The sequence below is a fragment of the Zonotrichia leucophrys genome, chromosome 23, assembly GCF_028769735.1.
Source record: "Zonotrichia leucophrys gambelii isolate GWCS_2022_RI chromosome 23, RI_Zleu_2.0, whole genome shotgun sequence".
NCBI classification, from domain to species: Eukaryota; Metazoa; Chordata; class Aves; order Passeriformes; family Passerellidae; genus Zonotrichia; species Zonotrichia leucophrys.
Window position 1 is genome coordinate 5,709,102 of NC_088192.1, and position 16,127 is coordinate 5,725,228.

Below are 16,127 nucleotides of genomic sequence, written 5' to 3' on the forward strand. Positions count from 1 at the left end.
TGAGGAAGAGCAAGAGGAAGGTGGAAATTCCTGATTTTTTTATAATAATACTATTTTTTTTCCCTTACGTTTGTGTCCAAGGCCAGGCTGGACAAGGCTCTGAGCATCCTTCTCCATTGGGATCTGATCTGTCCCTGCCCAGCTGGGGTTGGAACTGGCTGATCTTTAAGGTCCTTTCCAACCCAAACCAGTCTGGGCTGTAGGAATTCAGCCTGGCCTCCATCCATTCTCATGCATTCATTTCTCACTGCCTCATCTCTGTGAGGAGGAAAAATTGGGGAAAAAAAGGAGGAAAAAATGTAAACTCAGAGCACCCTGCTCCAGTGGGATCTGACCCAGCTGGAGTTGGAACTGAGTGATCTTTAAGGTCCTTTCCAACCCAAACCAGTTTGAGATTGTGGGAATTCAGCCTGGCCTCTGCAGAGCACCCATTGCTCACAGCCTCAGCTCTGTGAGGAGGAAAAACTGGGGACAAAAAGGAGGAAAAATTGAAAAAAATACAATTGTGGCATTTCCATGAGGGCAGCACTTCCCCTGCAGGGATGGGGTGGCTGCAGCAGAACCAGGATTTATCCAGATGTGCCTCCAGGGACCTGGGAAATAAAACAGGAATTAAAAGATGCCACTCACACACGTAGTGATATGTTGGGACTTTAAAATTTATTCCAACATGCTGTTTTTTTAAAAATACGCCCAGACCGAGCAGACAATCTGAGCTGTAGTAAAGGCAATATTATACTTGTAAAAACTTCTCATTCACAGTACAGATGTCATTTACAATAAGGGTCACAAACATCAAATACTGAGTATTTTTTCTTTTTTTTTTTTTTTGTTTTCTTGTTTTTTGTGTGTTTTTTGTTCAGTTTTTTTGTTGTTTTTACATCAGACTGTGCTTTTTACCTGCATTTTTTTTTGCACTGATATAACCATACAGACATTGCAAGATGCAAGTGTAGAAACTGGAGTTCAAATAAAATTACAGGCAAAACTACCAAATTCCATTGGACGCTGTACATATTTACAGTACCATTTTTTGGAATGTATTGCCATTTTAAGAACATATAGAAACTTTCTACAGACTATTCCACTTACAGAATACATACACCTTTTAGAAAAAAAGGCAAATATTTATCTTACATGAGACCATGTATATTAAATTTGCGTACACCTTATTATTATTATTAATTATTATTATTAATTATTTTTTACATTACATTTACTAAAGTGATCGTAAGTGCCATCATATCTCAGTAATGAAAACAGATTGGTTTTATGCCATCAGGATTGATGTTTTTTAGTTTATTTTTTTCTTTTTTTCTCTTTTTTTCTGTTTTTTGTAAATAACTTACAATATGGTTTTATTTGTAAATACTGTGCAATAGACAGAAATGTTAAAAGGAAAGGAAAGAAAAAAAGCAGATGATTAACAGAGGAAAAGCAAGGGGAGCAGGGAAGGGCTAGATCAAATCCTGGAGGATTTTGCATGGAAATTGGGACAATTTGAATGATTTCTCCAAGGATATTGCTTGTTCAGGTGCTGTTCCTGTGGATTTTGGACAAAACCCGAGGCAGGGAAAGCTGCAGATTTGTTGGGCAGGGAGAGGCAGAGCCCCAGCCCCGGCAGGAGGGATTTGGGATGTTCTGGGTGGGAATTACCTGCCCTGCCCCAGCAGGACTGGGCTGGATTTGGGATCAGAGCAGAGTTTGGGACTGCTGGGACATCAGGGACACCAGGGCTGGGATGTCACCCTTGGGAGCAGGTGAGGAACTGCATTTCTCAGTGGGAAGCTGGACATTCACAGCTGTTTCATTATGGGTTTTTTCCCTGCTGCAGCTCCTGGGTATCCAGCCGAGGAGCTGGCAATAATCTGAGGTGGCAGAGCTCTGCCTCGGTTTTGGGGAGCCCTCTCCTCATCCCATGGTCTGCTCAAGACCCCAAGCTCAATTTAGGAGCTAAATCCCTGCTGCAGCACAAAGGAGTTGCTGAAACTCCAGAAGTGCTCAAGATTAAGGTCCAGGAGCTTTCTGAGCTCCGGATGTCAGTCCTGGTATAGGAACACAGGCAGGGAGTGATCCCAGAGCTTGGGCCAAGTCCTCTGTGTGCAGGAGGAATTCTGGCTCCAGAGCATCCCTGTGTGATCCAGGAGCTGCATGGATGGGAGCCACCCAAACAGCTCAGCAGGGTGAAATATCTGTGAAAATAATCAGTGGAATATCCCCGTGGGATTGGGGCTGATGGAGCAGCCACACCACAGGAGCAGCCAGGCCGTGCCCTCATGGATTATAAATTGGAGAAGCTCTGCCATGAGTAAAGCAAGGGATTTTATTTCCACCTGCTGCTGAACAGGAAGGGCTGGGCTCTGCTTCTTCATTTACATTATTAATACATTCTCTGGTAAATTATCCCACTAATTGCTCTGCAAAGCCACCCTTGCAGCCCTTGTGGGAAGCAAAAAGGGATTTTCCATCCCTGATTTGCAGGCAGAACAGACATTCAGAGCGACACGAAAAGCTGTGACCAGCAATCAGCTCCCACCGAGGGGGACACAGGGGGACCAAAGGGGATCCGGCTGGGAACGGCAGCCACCGCTGAGGGCTGGGGGTGACACCCAGCCCTATAAAAACCCCGGGAGTGACATTGCTGTGCTCCTCGGCCGAGCAGGGGGCAGAGGGACACACTCGTGTGCCCGCAGCCAGAGATGCTGGTGCTGGTGCTGCGGGTCCCTCCCGCGGAGCTCTGAGCTGGCAGTGCGACCATTAGCCCTTAATTAGCAAGGAGTTATTTTTGGGGGGAGCCTTCTCGCCCCTTGGGTACAGCGTGAAGCACCATTTCACCCCAGCCAGAGAAGCCAAACTGGGTTGGGACTCAGATTTTTGTGCCCATCTCCTGAGTTTGCGGCGGTCCCTGCCTGCCCCGCTCCGCGGCTGCCGGGGATGGGGAGGGGATCCGGGCAGGGAATGTCCCCGGGAGCACCTCAGCCCTTTCCCAAACTCCTTTTCCTGGGTTATTTTTTGGCCCCGGGTGAAAAGATCTGGATGGCTACACACAAACTGCCCCGATGCTCCGCAGCTGAGATGCAGAAAGCTTCGAGCTGCTGGGAAAGCTTAAAAATCCTGATAATGACAATAATAAACCGCCACAACAACGACAACAAAATTATCAACAAACCAATGTAAAGACTTCAGGGTTTTCTTGGGCTTTTTTCCCTCCCCCTCTTTCCACAAAAGACAGAGGGGAAAAAAAAATCCACAGAAAATTTAAATAGATTAAAGATTGAAATGCAGTTACAGAAAGAAGCTGAGCAGATTTGATCTAGCCCAAAACTCACGGCAAATGCACCAAAAAACCAGACACAGCTGCTGCAGTACTTTCATGTACCATACATATATATATATATTTTTATATATATATATGTAAAATTAAATACGAAAAGCTACCTTGGATCAAGTTAAGAGTGTGACAAGGGGCAGAAAGTGACCGAAATCAGGGAAATCTCTCGATTTCATGGGTGGTTTCCAGGGATGCTCCCACCAGCCCCGGCCGAGCACTCCACTCCCACTCAGCCCGGGATTAAGCGCGGATTAAGCACGCACTTAAAACCTGAGGAGGGTTTAAACTGGTGCTTAAGAGCTCGAGTGAACAGAGCCGAGCTCCAGCCCCTGCTCTGCCTCTGAGAACAGGAGCAGCTTCCAGGCTCGGGGCCAAAAAAGGGGGAGATGGGAAAAAGGGAAACCTGATAAAAGTGCCAATTAGGGGATAAATGGGTTCTGGACGTTGTTTTGGTCAGTGTCACAGCCTTAATGATATTTCCATGATATCTTTTTTTTTTTTTTTGATACTTAATTCCTTTTACAAGAAGAGCAAAAATGAAAAAAAGAAAAGAAAAAGAAAAAATGACAGAAGATTATTAAAAAATTTCTATTCTTTGCCCGTGAAACGGGAACAGTTCGTAGCTCATCAAGTCTGGCAAGGAAATATGTTCTCATTCAGGATTTTATTTGATTCCTTTCATTTTTTTTTTTTGTATTTTTATTTTTTTTTTAAAAAAGTGTATTACGTACCCGATAAATTGGAACAGCTCTGAAAGAAGAAAGAACTGATCCACTGGTTAAATATTTATATCTTCTTTTTTTTTTTTTTTTTTTTTTTTTTTTTTTTGTTAAAATAAAAAAAAAAAGAGGTTTGTACAGATTCCATCGACCAGAAAACCCTCTGAAGTAGTAAAGACCCTGCAGGGGCAAACGACTTGAAGCTTTGTGGTTTAAAAATTTGTGACAGAGGAACGGCTCTGTCGGGGTCACTCTGGATTTGGTATCGGATGTATTGGCAGTTCAGGTCTTTGCTCTGCCAGGGATGCCCATCCCGAAAAATCTGCTCTGGAAAAAGCTGCTGCGCATGCATAACAAGCTGATTTTGCAAGCATTCACCATTCAGCATCAACATTTTTATCTCCCAAAACCAGCCAAAAACAGGGCCTGTCCATGCCAGAGGGGCTGAGCTGGGGATGTCCCACGCCAATAAATAAATAAAGGTGAGAACAGGAGCCAGAGGCACCGAGAGCCCTGGAGGAGGAGCAGAGTTCGGAGACCTCCTGCATCCCTGGAGATCCCAGAGCAGCCTGGGATGGGGTGGGATTGGGTGGAATGGGATGGGATGATGGGATGGGATGATGGGATTGAGTGGGATGGGGTACGATGGGAATGGGTGGGATGGGATGATGGGATGATGGGATGATGGGATGGGATGATGGGAAGATGGGATGGCACAGACAGGGCACGATGGAACGGGACAGGATGGAATGTGATTAGGGGATGGGATGGGATGGGATGGGATGGGATGGGATGGGATGGGATGGGATGGGATGGAGGCAGCTTGTCCACAACTCAAACATGCCGGAGGGAGAAATGGTTTCAAGGCTGAGTTCCTCCCCTTCTGACACCAAGGGAGGGTTTGCAGAGGCTCCCCCAGCCCAGACAGGGCTTTGCTGGGCGCTGCGGGAGGATTAAAGCAAAGCAAGCAGGAGGCTCGTCCAGCGAGAGACCCTTCCTGGCACGGGCTCTACATTCCATACATTCCTACCTTCTCGCAGGTAAATCTTTGAAGAAGAACTTTTTTTTCTTCTTTTTTTAGTTTTTTTTTTTGTCTCTTTTTTTTTTTTTTTTTTTTTTAGAAAAGTGCTTTGCTGGGTTCTGCAGGAGGGAGGGGTGCTCGCAGTTTGTCGTCCTCTTTTCGAGGGACAATTTTTCTCCCTGCACACAACAAACCTCCCCTGCTCAAGGAAGTGCTACTTTCAGTCACAAGGTCAGGGTAAACACGTTTTTTCAAATGTAAAGCAGTTTCAACTGTTTAAAGCACAACCATAGGGATGCGAGGAAAAAGAAAACCAAAAAAACCAAGCACTTTGCATGAATTAAATAAAGCATGTAATAAATACGAATCATAAACTTCTGTACACAGGAGCAAGGGTTTGGGTTTTTTCCTTTTTTTTTTAATCATTTAAGCAATATAAAAAAAAAAGTTTTTTTCTGTTTTGCTTTTGTTTTCAGTGCATCTTCTTCCTCTTTAAAATGCTTAACCCTTTCCTTTCTACATCTCTCAGGCCCAGGATTACGCACACCTAAATGGCAAAAAAGACAACGTCTAACAAACCCCCTTTCCAAAAAACTCTAAAAAAATATTCACAGCCTCAAACAGTTTTGTACATTTCAAGCAACAAAAGGTATAGAAAAAGGCACAAGTAACTGCATACATGTGGAGATAATACCAGACTGGGACAAAGAAAACCAGGAATTTTCCATGGGTTTGGTCATTCACTAGAGTGCTTCTTATGATTATACTAAAGGAAATAGTGTTGAAAATGTCTGCTGATTTTACAGAGGAAGCCTAAAGGTGGAACAGCTGGCGGAGGCTTAAGTACTTCCCGCGTTTTCATCCACCTTTTTGTGAGTTTGACCTAAATCGGAGTGCTCTGGGTGAGGGCTGCTCCCGCCGGGCTCTCCGGAGAGGTTCCTGGGGCGCGGGGCCTGGGGGTGGCCAGGGGGCGCTTCTGAGGGGCTGTCCCTGGCCAGCGAGGGGACGGCTGAGATGAAAGTGCAGGCTGGTTCCGAAGGGGTGCTCGAGCTGCCCAATGGCTGCTTGCCCGTGGCTTTGGAGGGTTCCTCCCCGCTGGCTGAGGGCTCCACATGGGGCTCCTTGGGGCTGCTGGGGCTGCCTGGGGACACCGAGGCCCGCGGCCGCTCGGCCGGGCTGGGCTCGGCCTCTGCTGCAGGCCCACGCTCCTCCTGCTCCTGCTGGAGCTCGCTAGTCCTCATCTTCTCCTCCAAGAAGCCACCACCTGCCGGCTCCGGGCTCAGGGTGTACTTGGAGACCTTGGCCACGGGGGACACGGACGCCGATGAGGGCTCTGGAGGGCTCTGGGGCTCCCCGTCCCTCGTGGCGGCCCGGCTGAGCTGGGCGAGGCCGCTGGCTGAGGGGAAGTGTCCGCCTTGGAGGGGCAGCACGGGGCCGGGCACCAGGCTGGCGTGGGAGCTGGGCCTGGCCTGCACCATCTGGATGCCCCCGATGGGGATCATGGGGTACGGGGTCCTGGCGAGCTGCTGCGAGTGCAGCGGGAGGTGGCTGAAGACATTCTCCTCCCCTCGGCCGGGAGCGTGGAGGTCGTGAGGGGCCTGCAGGGGCCGGGGGCACACGGGCGGCGGGGTGCCGGGAGAGCAGGGCGGGCTGTGGGGTTCCATCTTCTGTGCCAGGGGGGAAAAGAAGAGCTGGGTCAGTGTGACACGCAGGGGATGGCCACCAAGGACTGGGGTTAGGGTTTTATTCGGGTTTGAGGGAGGTCAGGAGCAGCACAACCCACAGCGTTTCCCTTCTGGGACAAATATGCCCAACAAATATGGTGTGTTGGGGCACAGATCCAGAGATTTGGCTTAGGCCTGGATCATTATAAAATCAGGAAAGAAGAGCTGGGTCAGTGTGACACATGGGGGGTGGCCTCCAAGGACTGGGGTTAGGGTTTTATGTGGGTTTGAGGGAGGTCAGGCAAGTCAGGGAGATGTGGAGCCCCAGACCTTGAAGGTGAGGAGCAGCACAACCCACAGCATTTCCCTTCTGGGACAAATGTGCCCATGGGGTGCTGGGGCACAGACCCAGGGATTTAGCTTAGGCCTGGATCCTTATAAAATCAGATTTATTGGTTGGAAGGGACCTTTAAAGGCCATCTTGTCCAACCCCTGCCATGGGCAGGGACATCATTAACTAGACCACAGATCTCCAAGCCCTGTCCAACCTGGCCTTGGGCTCTTCCAGGGATCCCCCTGGGCAACGTGTGCCAGGGCCTCCCCACCCTCTGAGTAAAGAATTTCTTCCTTAGCTTTAGTCTGGATCTCCCCTCTTTTAGTTTAAAACCATCAACCCTACTCTCAGAGCTGCCTCTGGAACACTGGCAGAGCTGCCAGAGCTTGCTGCCAGCTGAGCTGCTTGGGATCCCTGTCAGTGCAGGGGGTTCCTGAGAGCCCAGAATGAGGTTATTTTATATTTATTTATTAATTTTCACTGTGTTTTCCTAAAGCAGGATTGCATCCTTACAGCTGCTGGGTGCAGGGATGCTTCCAGTGAGAGGCAGCATCAAGTCCGGCACACCCAGCAGTGGGTCCCCACCACCACCCTCATGGGGTGCTCTGTGCAAATCAAGGGTTCAGACCCTACATTTTACCTTTTCCTCTTTCTCTCTCGGTGCTTCCCATAGTTTCCTAACGTACATCATGGAGAGATATGTGGCTAAACAGAAATGGATTAATTAGTGATGAGGTTATGACTAAATCCCTGCACAGGACTCCCAAGAAGAGGAGGCAACCATTGAAATCAACTTTCAATTAAGATGGGGTTGGAGATAAAATGTGAGGATCCACTGGAGGGCACATTTCTTTGTAGGATTATGGGGAATAATTCCCTGATCCTGTGAGCTGGATCTCTGAGGAGACAGCAGAGGAAAGCAGCAAAAGAGAACAGGAAAGAGAAAAAGGAAGAGACACCAAAGGTAGTGTGTGCTGGGTCAGCAGTGACAAGCCCCAACACTGCTAAATGTCACTTATCCACAGGAAGCCGTGGCTAAATCACTTCAGGGATGCTGGGAAACCCCAAACAAATATTTCAGTGGTGCAACAATCACCACAGGGAGAGACTGCCCTAAGCAAGGGCCAGTGGGAAGAGAGATGGTTAGGGTGAGACTTGGCAGCGAGCCTGACACTGGAACTGAGCTAAGATCATCTTCAAACTCTGTCTGGGACCTGATAAACCCTTCTCTGGTCCTTCTGTCTCTTGTGGCCTCACAAGGAATGTTAATTTTGCAATGAAAGCCCAGTTGTCCATCGTGCTGATAAAGGGGAATTTTTCCATTTGGGTTTTTGCTGCTGCTTTGGAGGCACACAGAGAAGTAACAGTGGTGGCTCTGGGTGTAGAAAAGGAGCAGGAAAACGAAGCCAAAAGGTAAATGTGACCAAAGGAGCTGAAAGGTGGGAATGGCAGACAAGCAGGGCTTAAAACATTGTCTCCTACTGTGGATTTGGGAGCTGAGGGGGTTTGCTCCAAGCAGAGGCAGCAGGAAGTTATCTTGACAGAAGAGTTGAAGGATGAGGGTTTCCAGAGCCCTGGGATTCACCACAAGAAATGGATTGACAGGAAAGGGAAACAGCATTAAAGGAAGCCAAGGTTTGGCCCTAAAGTAAAGGAGAGTATCTGGGAAGGTAAGACAAAGACTCAGAGTGGAAAAGAGCAGGAAGAAGGCACCACAGGACAGAAGGTTGGCATGGCAGAAAGATCTGGAGAAGCTCTGGCTCAGCATCTGGGGTGGCAGGGGCTCTGTAAGGGCCTCTCTCTCCCCAGTGCAGTTCCTGAGGGCTGGAGTCTCTCCCCACAGTGAGGGGATCTCATGTTCCTCAGCACCACTGACAGCAGAGCCAGGCACTCCAGCAGGAATGGGAAATATTCCCCCAAACACCCCCATGGATCTGCCTGCAGCCCTGGGGGCAACAGGAAAATTCCCTTTACCCACAGGATTTAATTTGTCCAGCAGGGAAATTAAATCATGTTCTGGACCCAGTGGGAACCCCCTCTCTGTGCTGAAGAGAGGAGAGATGAAATGAGAGCTGTCCAAACAAACATTTCTCAGCAGCTCATCCAGAAGAGCTGGCTGTGGGTGGACACAGGGCTCAGCCAGGGCTGGCTCAGGTCACTGACCACTGGGAAATGGTCACAGCTCCACCCCAGCTGGGGAAACCTCAGGGATGGGAATGGAATTCCCAGGAACAAAAAGGCTCTTAGTGACAATTAATCATTAAGAGTTTGTCCTTGCTGATTGTCCCAGCAGGACTGGCTGGCTCAGGAGTGGGAATAACCCCTTGGAGAAGGGATAACTTTATTTCTCTCCAACTGAGAAGGGTAGGACTCAAATGGGAGCAAAACCCACTGCTGTCCCCTGTCCCTGTTCTCTGGGTCACCTGTGACAGCGATCACAGGGTCCCTGTGCACTTCTGCATCACACCCTTCACAAAAAACCATGTCAGAGACCACCCTGTGAGGACCAGAGGGCAGCAGAGCATTGGACTTACCAGCTTGGACTCGTAGAGCTGTAAGTTTTTGCCAAAGAACCTGTGAGGTAGAGGCATCGTAGAGAATATCCCGGGCTGGGCTTGATATGAGCTTGGAACTTTGTCCTCTGCCGATTTGCTCGTGCCAGGCAAGTCCTCTTTGCCAGGGGGTGGATACCTGGCCAGCTCCAAGCAGCCTGGAGACAAGACTTTCTTCAGGGAGAAGTACCTCAGGGATGCCATCTCTCTGCTGGGCGATGAGTGCCTGGCAGGGGCCACTTCTCCTTCTGGGGGGAGGGCTGTCCTCGGGGACAGCTCCCTCCGGGGGGACAGGTGCCTGCTGGGCGACAGCTCGAGCCTTGGGGACACACATCTCAGGGGAGACAGCTCCCTCCTGGGAGAGAGGCGCTGGCAGGGGGACAGCCCCCTCCCTGGGGACAGGCACCTCAGGGAGGACAGCTCTGCCGTGGGGGAGAAGCGTTTGGGGGACGTTTCGTTTTTGGTCAGTAAGTGCTTCCTTGCCAGCACTGCTCTGCTGCTGCTGCTGCCGCCCCCTCTGCCACACTCCTGGCTCGGGGACCACCTTTTCCTTGGGGAGGTGTCTTTGGAGGTCGACAGGTCCATGACCAAGGACATCTGTGGCCTGGTGACAGATTCTCTCTCAGCAGGAGCCAAGTGCTCGGTGGAGGTCAGAGCTGGTCTGTGGAGGCTCAGGAAGCTGTGGCACACAGCAATGTCACTGCTGTCTGCTGACCACTTGCTCTCCAGCCCTGAGGAAGAGGAGGAGGAGGCCTGCTGGCCTTCCCCTGCTTTCGGGGTGCTGGAGGCAGCTTCTTGAGCTGGGGATGTTTGGATGCCTTCCTCTGGAGAGGACGGGGAGCCCCCTGAGGAGTGCAGCAGGAGGGTGCCGGCTTTGCCTTCCGGCAGCTTCGGCGCTGGCTCGTCTTGGCTCTCCTCTTCCTCCTCGTCTTCCTCGTCCTCGTTGTCGTCATCGTCGTCAGATTCCTCGAGGTCTGAAAACTGGTGTTCCTCGATGGGCTCAGATCCCTCCCGCCCCTCAGAGTCCTGGAAAAGGTCTTCACTGGTTCCTGGAGGCAAACACAGAACAGAGAGTAGAAAGCACAGGTTCAGGGGCTATTTCTGTGTTAAATCTGCTCATAGAACACATGTAAGGGGCTATTTTTAAATTAAATCTGCTCACAGAATACATGTGAGGGGCTATTTCTGTGCTAAATCTGCACACCAGACACATGTAAGGGGTTAGTTTTGAGTTAAACCTGCTCACCAAACACATATAAGGGGCTATTTGTGTTAAATCTTCTCACCAAACGCATATAAGGGGCAATTTTTGAGTTAAATCTGCTCATAGAATACATATAAGGGGCTATTTCTATGTTAAATCTGCTCATCAAACACATGTTCAGGGTCTATTTCTGTGTTAAATCTGCTCATAGAACACATGTAAGGGGCTATTTTTGTGTTAAATCTGCACAGCAAACACATGTGAGGGGCTATTTCTGTGCTAAATCTGCTCACAGAACACATGTAAGGGGCTATTTTTGAGTTAAATCTTCTCACCAAACACATGTTCAGAGTCTATTTCTGTGCTAAATCTGCTCACAAGCTCTAAGAGCACCAGAGGAGAGAGGATCTGGCTGCTCCTGGGTCTGATCATTGCCTGCTCTGAGCTTCAGCCCTGCCCTCCCTGCCAGCTCCACTGCTGCTGATCCCAGTATATCCCAGTGAATCCCACTCTACCCCAGTTCCAGTTCCGGCTCTGCCAGCACACACACCCCTCAGTCTCTGCTGGGCACCTGCCACACTCTTTATTTGCTCTAAAATGCAAAAAAAAAAAAAAAAAAAAAACCTTTAATAGGTGAGAACAGCAGCACCTTTACCCTTCTGTGGGGTTTGATGATTATTTGTTACAATGGTGACTCTAGAATATCCACAGCTGCACCAGCTCCATGTGTTGGGCTTTTTCCTGCCCAGATTTCATGACAAATAGAGATCAGCAAGGCAGGACTTTTGTAAAAAATCAAACAGGGTGGAAGGAACCTCTGTGGATCTCCCTGGGTAGGAAAAATTCCAGCTGTGGTTTGAGGGCAGAGGGTTTGGGGTTCTATAAATCAGAGCTTGTAGGCAGCGAGGAGGATAAAAAAGGAAATTCTACATGATTTTAAATATTTCTGCTGGTTAAAACACATCTCTCTGCTGCCTGAAGGGCCAGCAGGAGCTTTCTGAGCTGGGTACCCATTGTAATTGTGGGTTGCCCCATGGCAGGGAGGAATGATGAATCTGACTCCATGTTCTCAGAAGGCTGATTTATTATTTTATGATACTATATTATATTAAATAATACACAGCACCAAGTCCTCATGATGGACTAAAATCCTAATTTGGTTTATTTGGGATGCCAGGGCCTTCAGGAAGCATTTGGCATTCCCGGTCCCACGGATTTTCCCATGGCTGTTATCCAGCCAAGAGTCTGCCTGGAGCTGGGAACAGAAAGGAGCAGCTCACCCTGGTTCCTAACAGCCCTGGGGCACAGCCATCCCTGCAGCTCCCCTGCTGGATTTGTGGGGTGTCCCGATGAAGGGAGGAATGATGAATCTGACTCCATGTTCTCAGAAGGCTAATTTATTATTTTATGATACTATATTATATTAAAGAATACTAAACTATACTAAAGAATACAGAAAGGATACTTACAGAAGTCTAAAAAGATAATAATGAAAACTTGTGACTTTCTCCAGAGTTCTGACACAGCTTGGCCCTAATTGGCCAAAGAGTGAAAACAACTCACAATAAAAACTAATAAAAACAATAATATGTGGGTAAACAATCTCCAAACACAAGCACTACACAGGAGAATCAAATCAGATAATTATTGTTTTCCTTTTTCCCTGAGGCTTCTCAGCTTCCCAGGAGAAGAATCCTGCGCAAGGGGATTTTTCCAGAAAATGTGACAGTGACAGGTACAGAGCTGTCAATGCTCAGAGGAAAATCTGCTCCTCCCCTGGCGGGAGTGCAGAGCTGCTGGCAGCAGTGACAGCAGTGACAGCCCAGACAGGGCCACCCGGGACAGCCACTGGATGTCACTGCAGCCCAGCAGAACGGCACTGCCGGGGCCCTGCCCCGGGAATGCCACCCGTGCCCAGCCAGGGGCCAGAGCTGTGGGACACCTCGGGTCGGGGGCTGGCAGCAGAGCACAGAGATGCTGGGACATCTGTGTGACACCTGTGTGTGACACCTGTGTGTGACACCTGTAGGTGACCCCTGTGTGTGACACCTGTGTGACACCTGTGTGTGACACCTGTAGGTGACCCCTGTGTGTGACACCTGTGCGACACCTGTGTGTAACACGTGACACTTGTGTGACCGCTGTGTGTGACCCCTGTGTGTGACCCCTGTGTGTGATAACTGCGTGTGATACCTGTGTGTGACTCCTGTGTGATACCTGACACCTGTGTGTGATACCTGTTATATGACACCTGTATGTGACATCTGTGTGTGACACCTGTGTGTGATAACTGCGTGTCACCTGTGTAATACATGTGTGTGACACTTGTGTGTGACTGTCACTGTCATGTTTTCTGGAAAAATCTCTTTGCCCAGGATTTTTCTCCTGGGAAGCTAAGAAGCCTCAGAGAAAAGGAAAACAATTCTTATCTCATTTGCTTCCCCTGTGTTTGCTGCTTTGGAATGTGTTTGAAGATTGTTTACCCACAGGTGATTGTTTTTACTTAATGACCAATCCGGGTCCAGCTGTGTCGAGGCTCTGGAAGGAGTCACGAGTTTTCATTATTATCTTTTTAGCCTTCTGTAAGTTTCCTTTCTGTATTCTTCAGTATAGTTTAGTATAGCATCCTTTAATATAATATCATATAATAAAATAATGAATTAGCCTTCTGAGTCAGATGTATCATTCCTTCCTGCCATGGGGCACCCTGAAAATACCACGTGACGCCTGTGTGACACCTGTGTGTCACCTCTATGTGACACCTCCGGGTGATACCTGTGTGACACCTGTGTGCCCTGATGAAGGCAGGAATGATGAATATGGTTCCATGTTCTCAGAAGGCTAATTTATTATTTTATGATACTATGTTATATTAAAGAATGTCAAAACTATACTAGAGAATACAGAAAGGATACTTACAGAAAGCTAAAAAGATACTAATGAAAACTCGTGACTCTCTCCAGAGTCCTGACACAGCTTGGCCCTGCTTGGCCAAAGAGTGAAAACAACTCACAGCAGAATCCAATGGAACAATCACCTGTGGGTAAACAATCTCCAAACACATTCCAAAGCAGCAAAACACAGGAGAAGCAAATCAGATAATTATTGTTTTTCTTTTTGCTGAGGCTTCTCAGCTTCCCAGGAGCAAAATCCTGCGTGAAGGGATTTTTCAGAAATGTGAATGCCACTCTCTCCCTGGAGAGGGATCCTGGATTGTGAAATCCTCCACAGTGACGGGGCTGCTGGGCTCGGGCTGTTTGCAAACCCCCAGGGGAACTGAGCTCAGAGCAAATATTATTCCAAACTCCCAGCTGCAGGCTGAGCCAAGCAGATTTCCTGCTTGGAACAGGAATGCATTTCACTGGCAGAGCTGGGAGCCAGCCCTGACTCTGCCTTTGGGGCTGGGGACAGGCAGGAGCTGTGCTGGGCATGGTGCTCTCCTTTCCTTGCCCCAGCTGGGACAGAGGAATCCCTGGGACTGGAAATGCCAAATTTGCCCCCATCAGGGGTCAGGAATGAAGGGAAAGTGAAGCCAGCCCCAAAGGAGGAGCTGATTGCATTTGCCACCACAAATTCCAGAGAGGGAAACATCCCAGAGAGTCCTGGGACAGCCCCAGGGAATTGTTTTGGCTTCCTGACACAATCCCTGTGTGACATCTGTAGGTGACACATGTGTGACACCAGGGACAGAACTCAGACCTGAGCCAGGCTTCCAAAATTCATCCTGCTGAGCTCATGGGGAGAAAAAGGGCAGGGCTATAACAGATATGTTTGTTTGATATTTGGGAAAAATGACGAGAAGGATTTTATTTTACTAGAAGGCTAACTCATATCATCATATCATATATATTATATTATATTATATATATTATATTATATTATATTATATTATATTATATTATATTATATTATATTATATTATATTATATTATATTATATTATATTATATTATATTATATTATATGAATTTGTTAAGTATTTAATTGCACAACTCTACAGTATTTTGTGACTGTTAGTTGACAGCTTTGATCTTATATACTTGGATTTAATTGGTTAGTGAGTTAAAACACTTAAATTAGAATTTAATTATTAATTTTTTTTTGTAAACAATTTTTTACAATATATTTTACTTGTGAACAAACACAGGCTGCAGCAAATGAGATAAGAACTGTTTTTACTTTTCTGAGATTCAGAGAATATGAATCCCAGAAATTGCTTGGGAAGTTGTGTTTTGCTTTTCTTTGTGAAATGTGGTGACACAGGGCAGGGATGGAGGAAGGAAGGAGAGAGGGAATCAGTGGGAATGTGTCCTGCTGACAGCTTTGTCTGAGGTTGCCTCTCATTCCATGTGTGTTATTTATTCTCCCCAGCTGGTACCAGCCCACCGAGCCCAGTCCAGGCAGGAGTGAGGAATTATACTCCAATCTCCTTTTATAGTAACACCCCTTGCTTTCTGCTGCCCCTTAAATAGAAATACAAACAATCAAGTGAAATACAACCCCAGTTTAAAATAATCCAGGGAGTTTTAGGAACTGCTGCTCCCTCCCTGCCGGCCCCTAGAGGAAAGCACAGCAACCTTCCTGTGCTGCTTTGTGTCACGTGGAAATTGGAGCCTTTTTTATTATTATTATTTAATTAAAACAGCCCGTTTAATTCTTGTTCTGAGCCTCTTCGTGAGGAACAGAGAGGACACAGGGGAGGCTCTTTGCAGCCCCTCACCCTGAGAGCAGGGGCTGTGATCACAGCTGGGATCTCGAATTTCTCATGCACCTTTCTGCCATTCCTGAGTTATTTTCTCATCCATCCAAGCAGCCCCAACCATCAGAGGCCAAAATCCCATTTTCTGCCTATCTTCTTGGCTGCTGTATTTAACACTGACGTTTGTGAGCAATGACTCTGCTCACAGAGCAGAATATTCCCATGGCCAGCAGGATATTCCCTGGCTTTACCAAATGGGACCAAAGCTGGGAGGAAGGAAAGGAAACCTCCCCTGACACGATCCCTGCCAAGGGCACTCTGTGAACTCCTGAACAAACCCACAGGGCTCTGCAGTGATGGGAATGGGAATGGGAATGGGAAATGGGAAAAGGGAAAGGGGAAATGGGAACGGAAAATGGGAAATGGGGAATGGGAATTGGGAAATGGGAACGGGGAATGGGAAATGGGGAATGGAGAATGGGAATGGGGAATGTAAAATGGGAATGGGAATGGGGGATGGGAATGGTGGGAATGGGAAATGAGAATGGAAATGGGAAATGGGAATGGGAAATGGAAATGGTGGGAAATGGGAATGGGAAATGGA

General features: G+C 47.9%; 1 protein-coding gene across 4 annotated transcripts in view; it reads right to left on the bottom strand.

Annotated features, from left to right (window-relative positions):
* Positions 1–641: 641 nt before the first annotated feature.
* Positions 642–16,127, bottom strand: part of HIVEP3 (HIVEP zinc finger 3) — a 306,678-nt gene continuing 291,192 nt past the window's right edge. For 3 of the 4 annotated variants that reach the window (XM_064731316.1, XM_064731317.1, XM_064731318.1), the window contains 2 exons: positions 9,604–10,670; positions 642–6,738 (listed from right to left, as the gene is read on the bottom strand). In XM_064731316.1, coding sequence (XP_064587386.1) covers positions 5,911–6,738; positions 9,604–10,670 — 1,895 coding nt within the window. In that variant the 3' untranslated portion in view covers positions 642–5,910. Of the gene's footprint in view, positions 6,739–7,711; positions 7,775–9,603; positions 10,671–16,127 lie in introns of those variants that run through there. The other variant, XM_064731319.1, reaches the window with a different exon arrangement.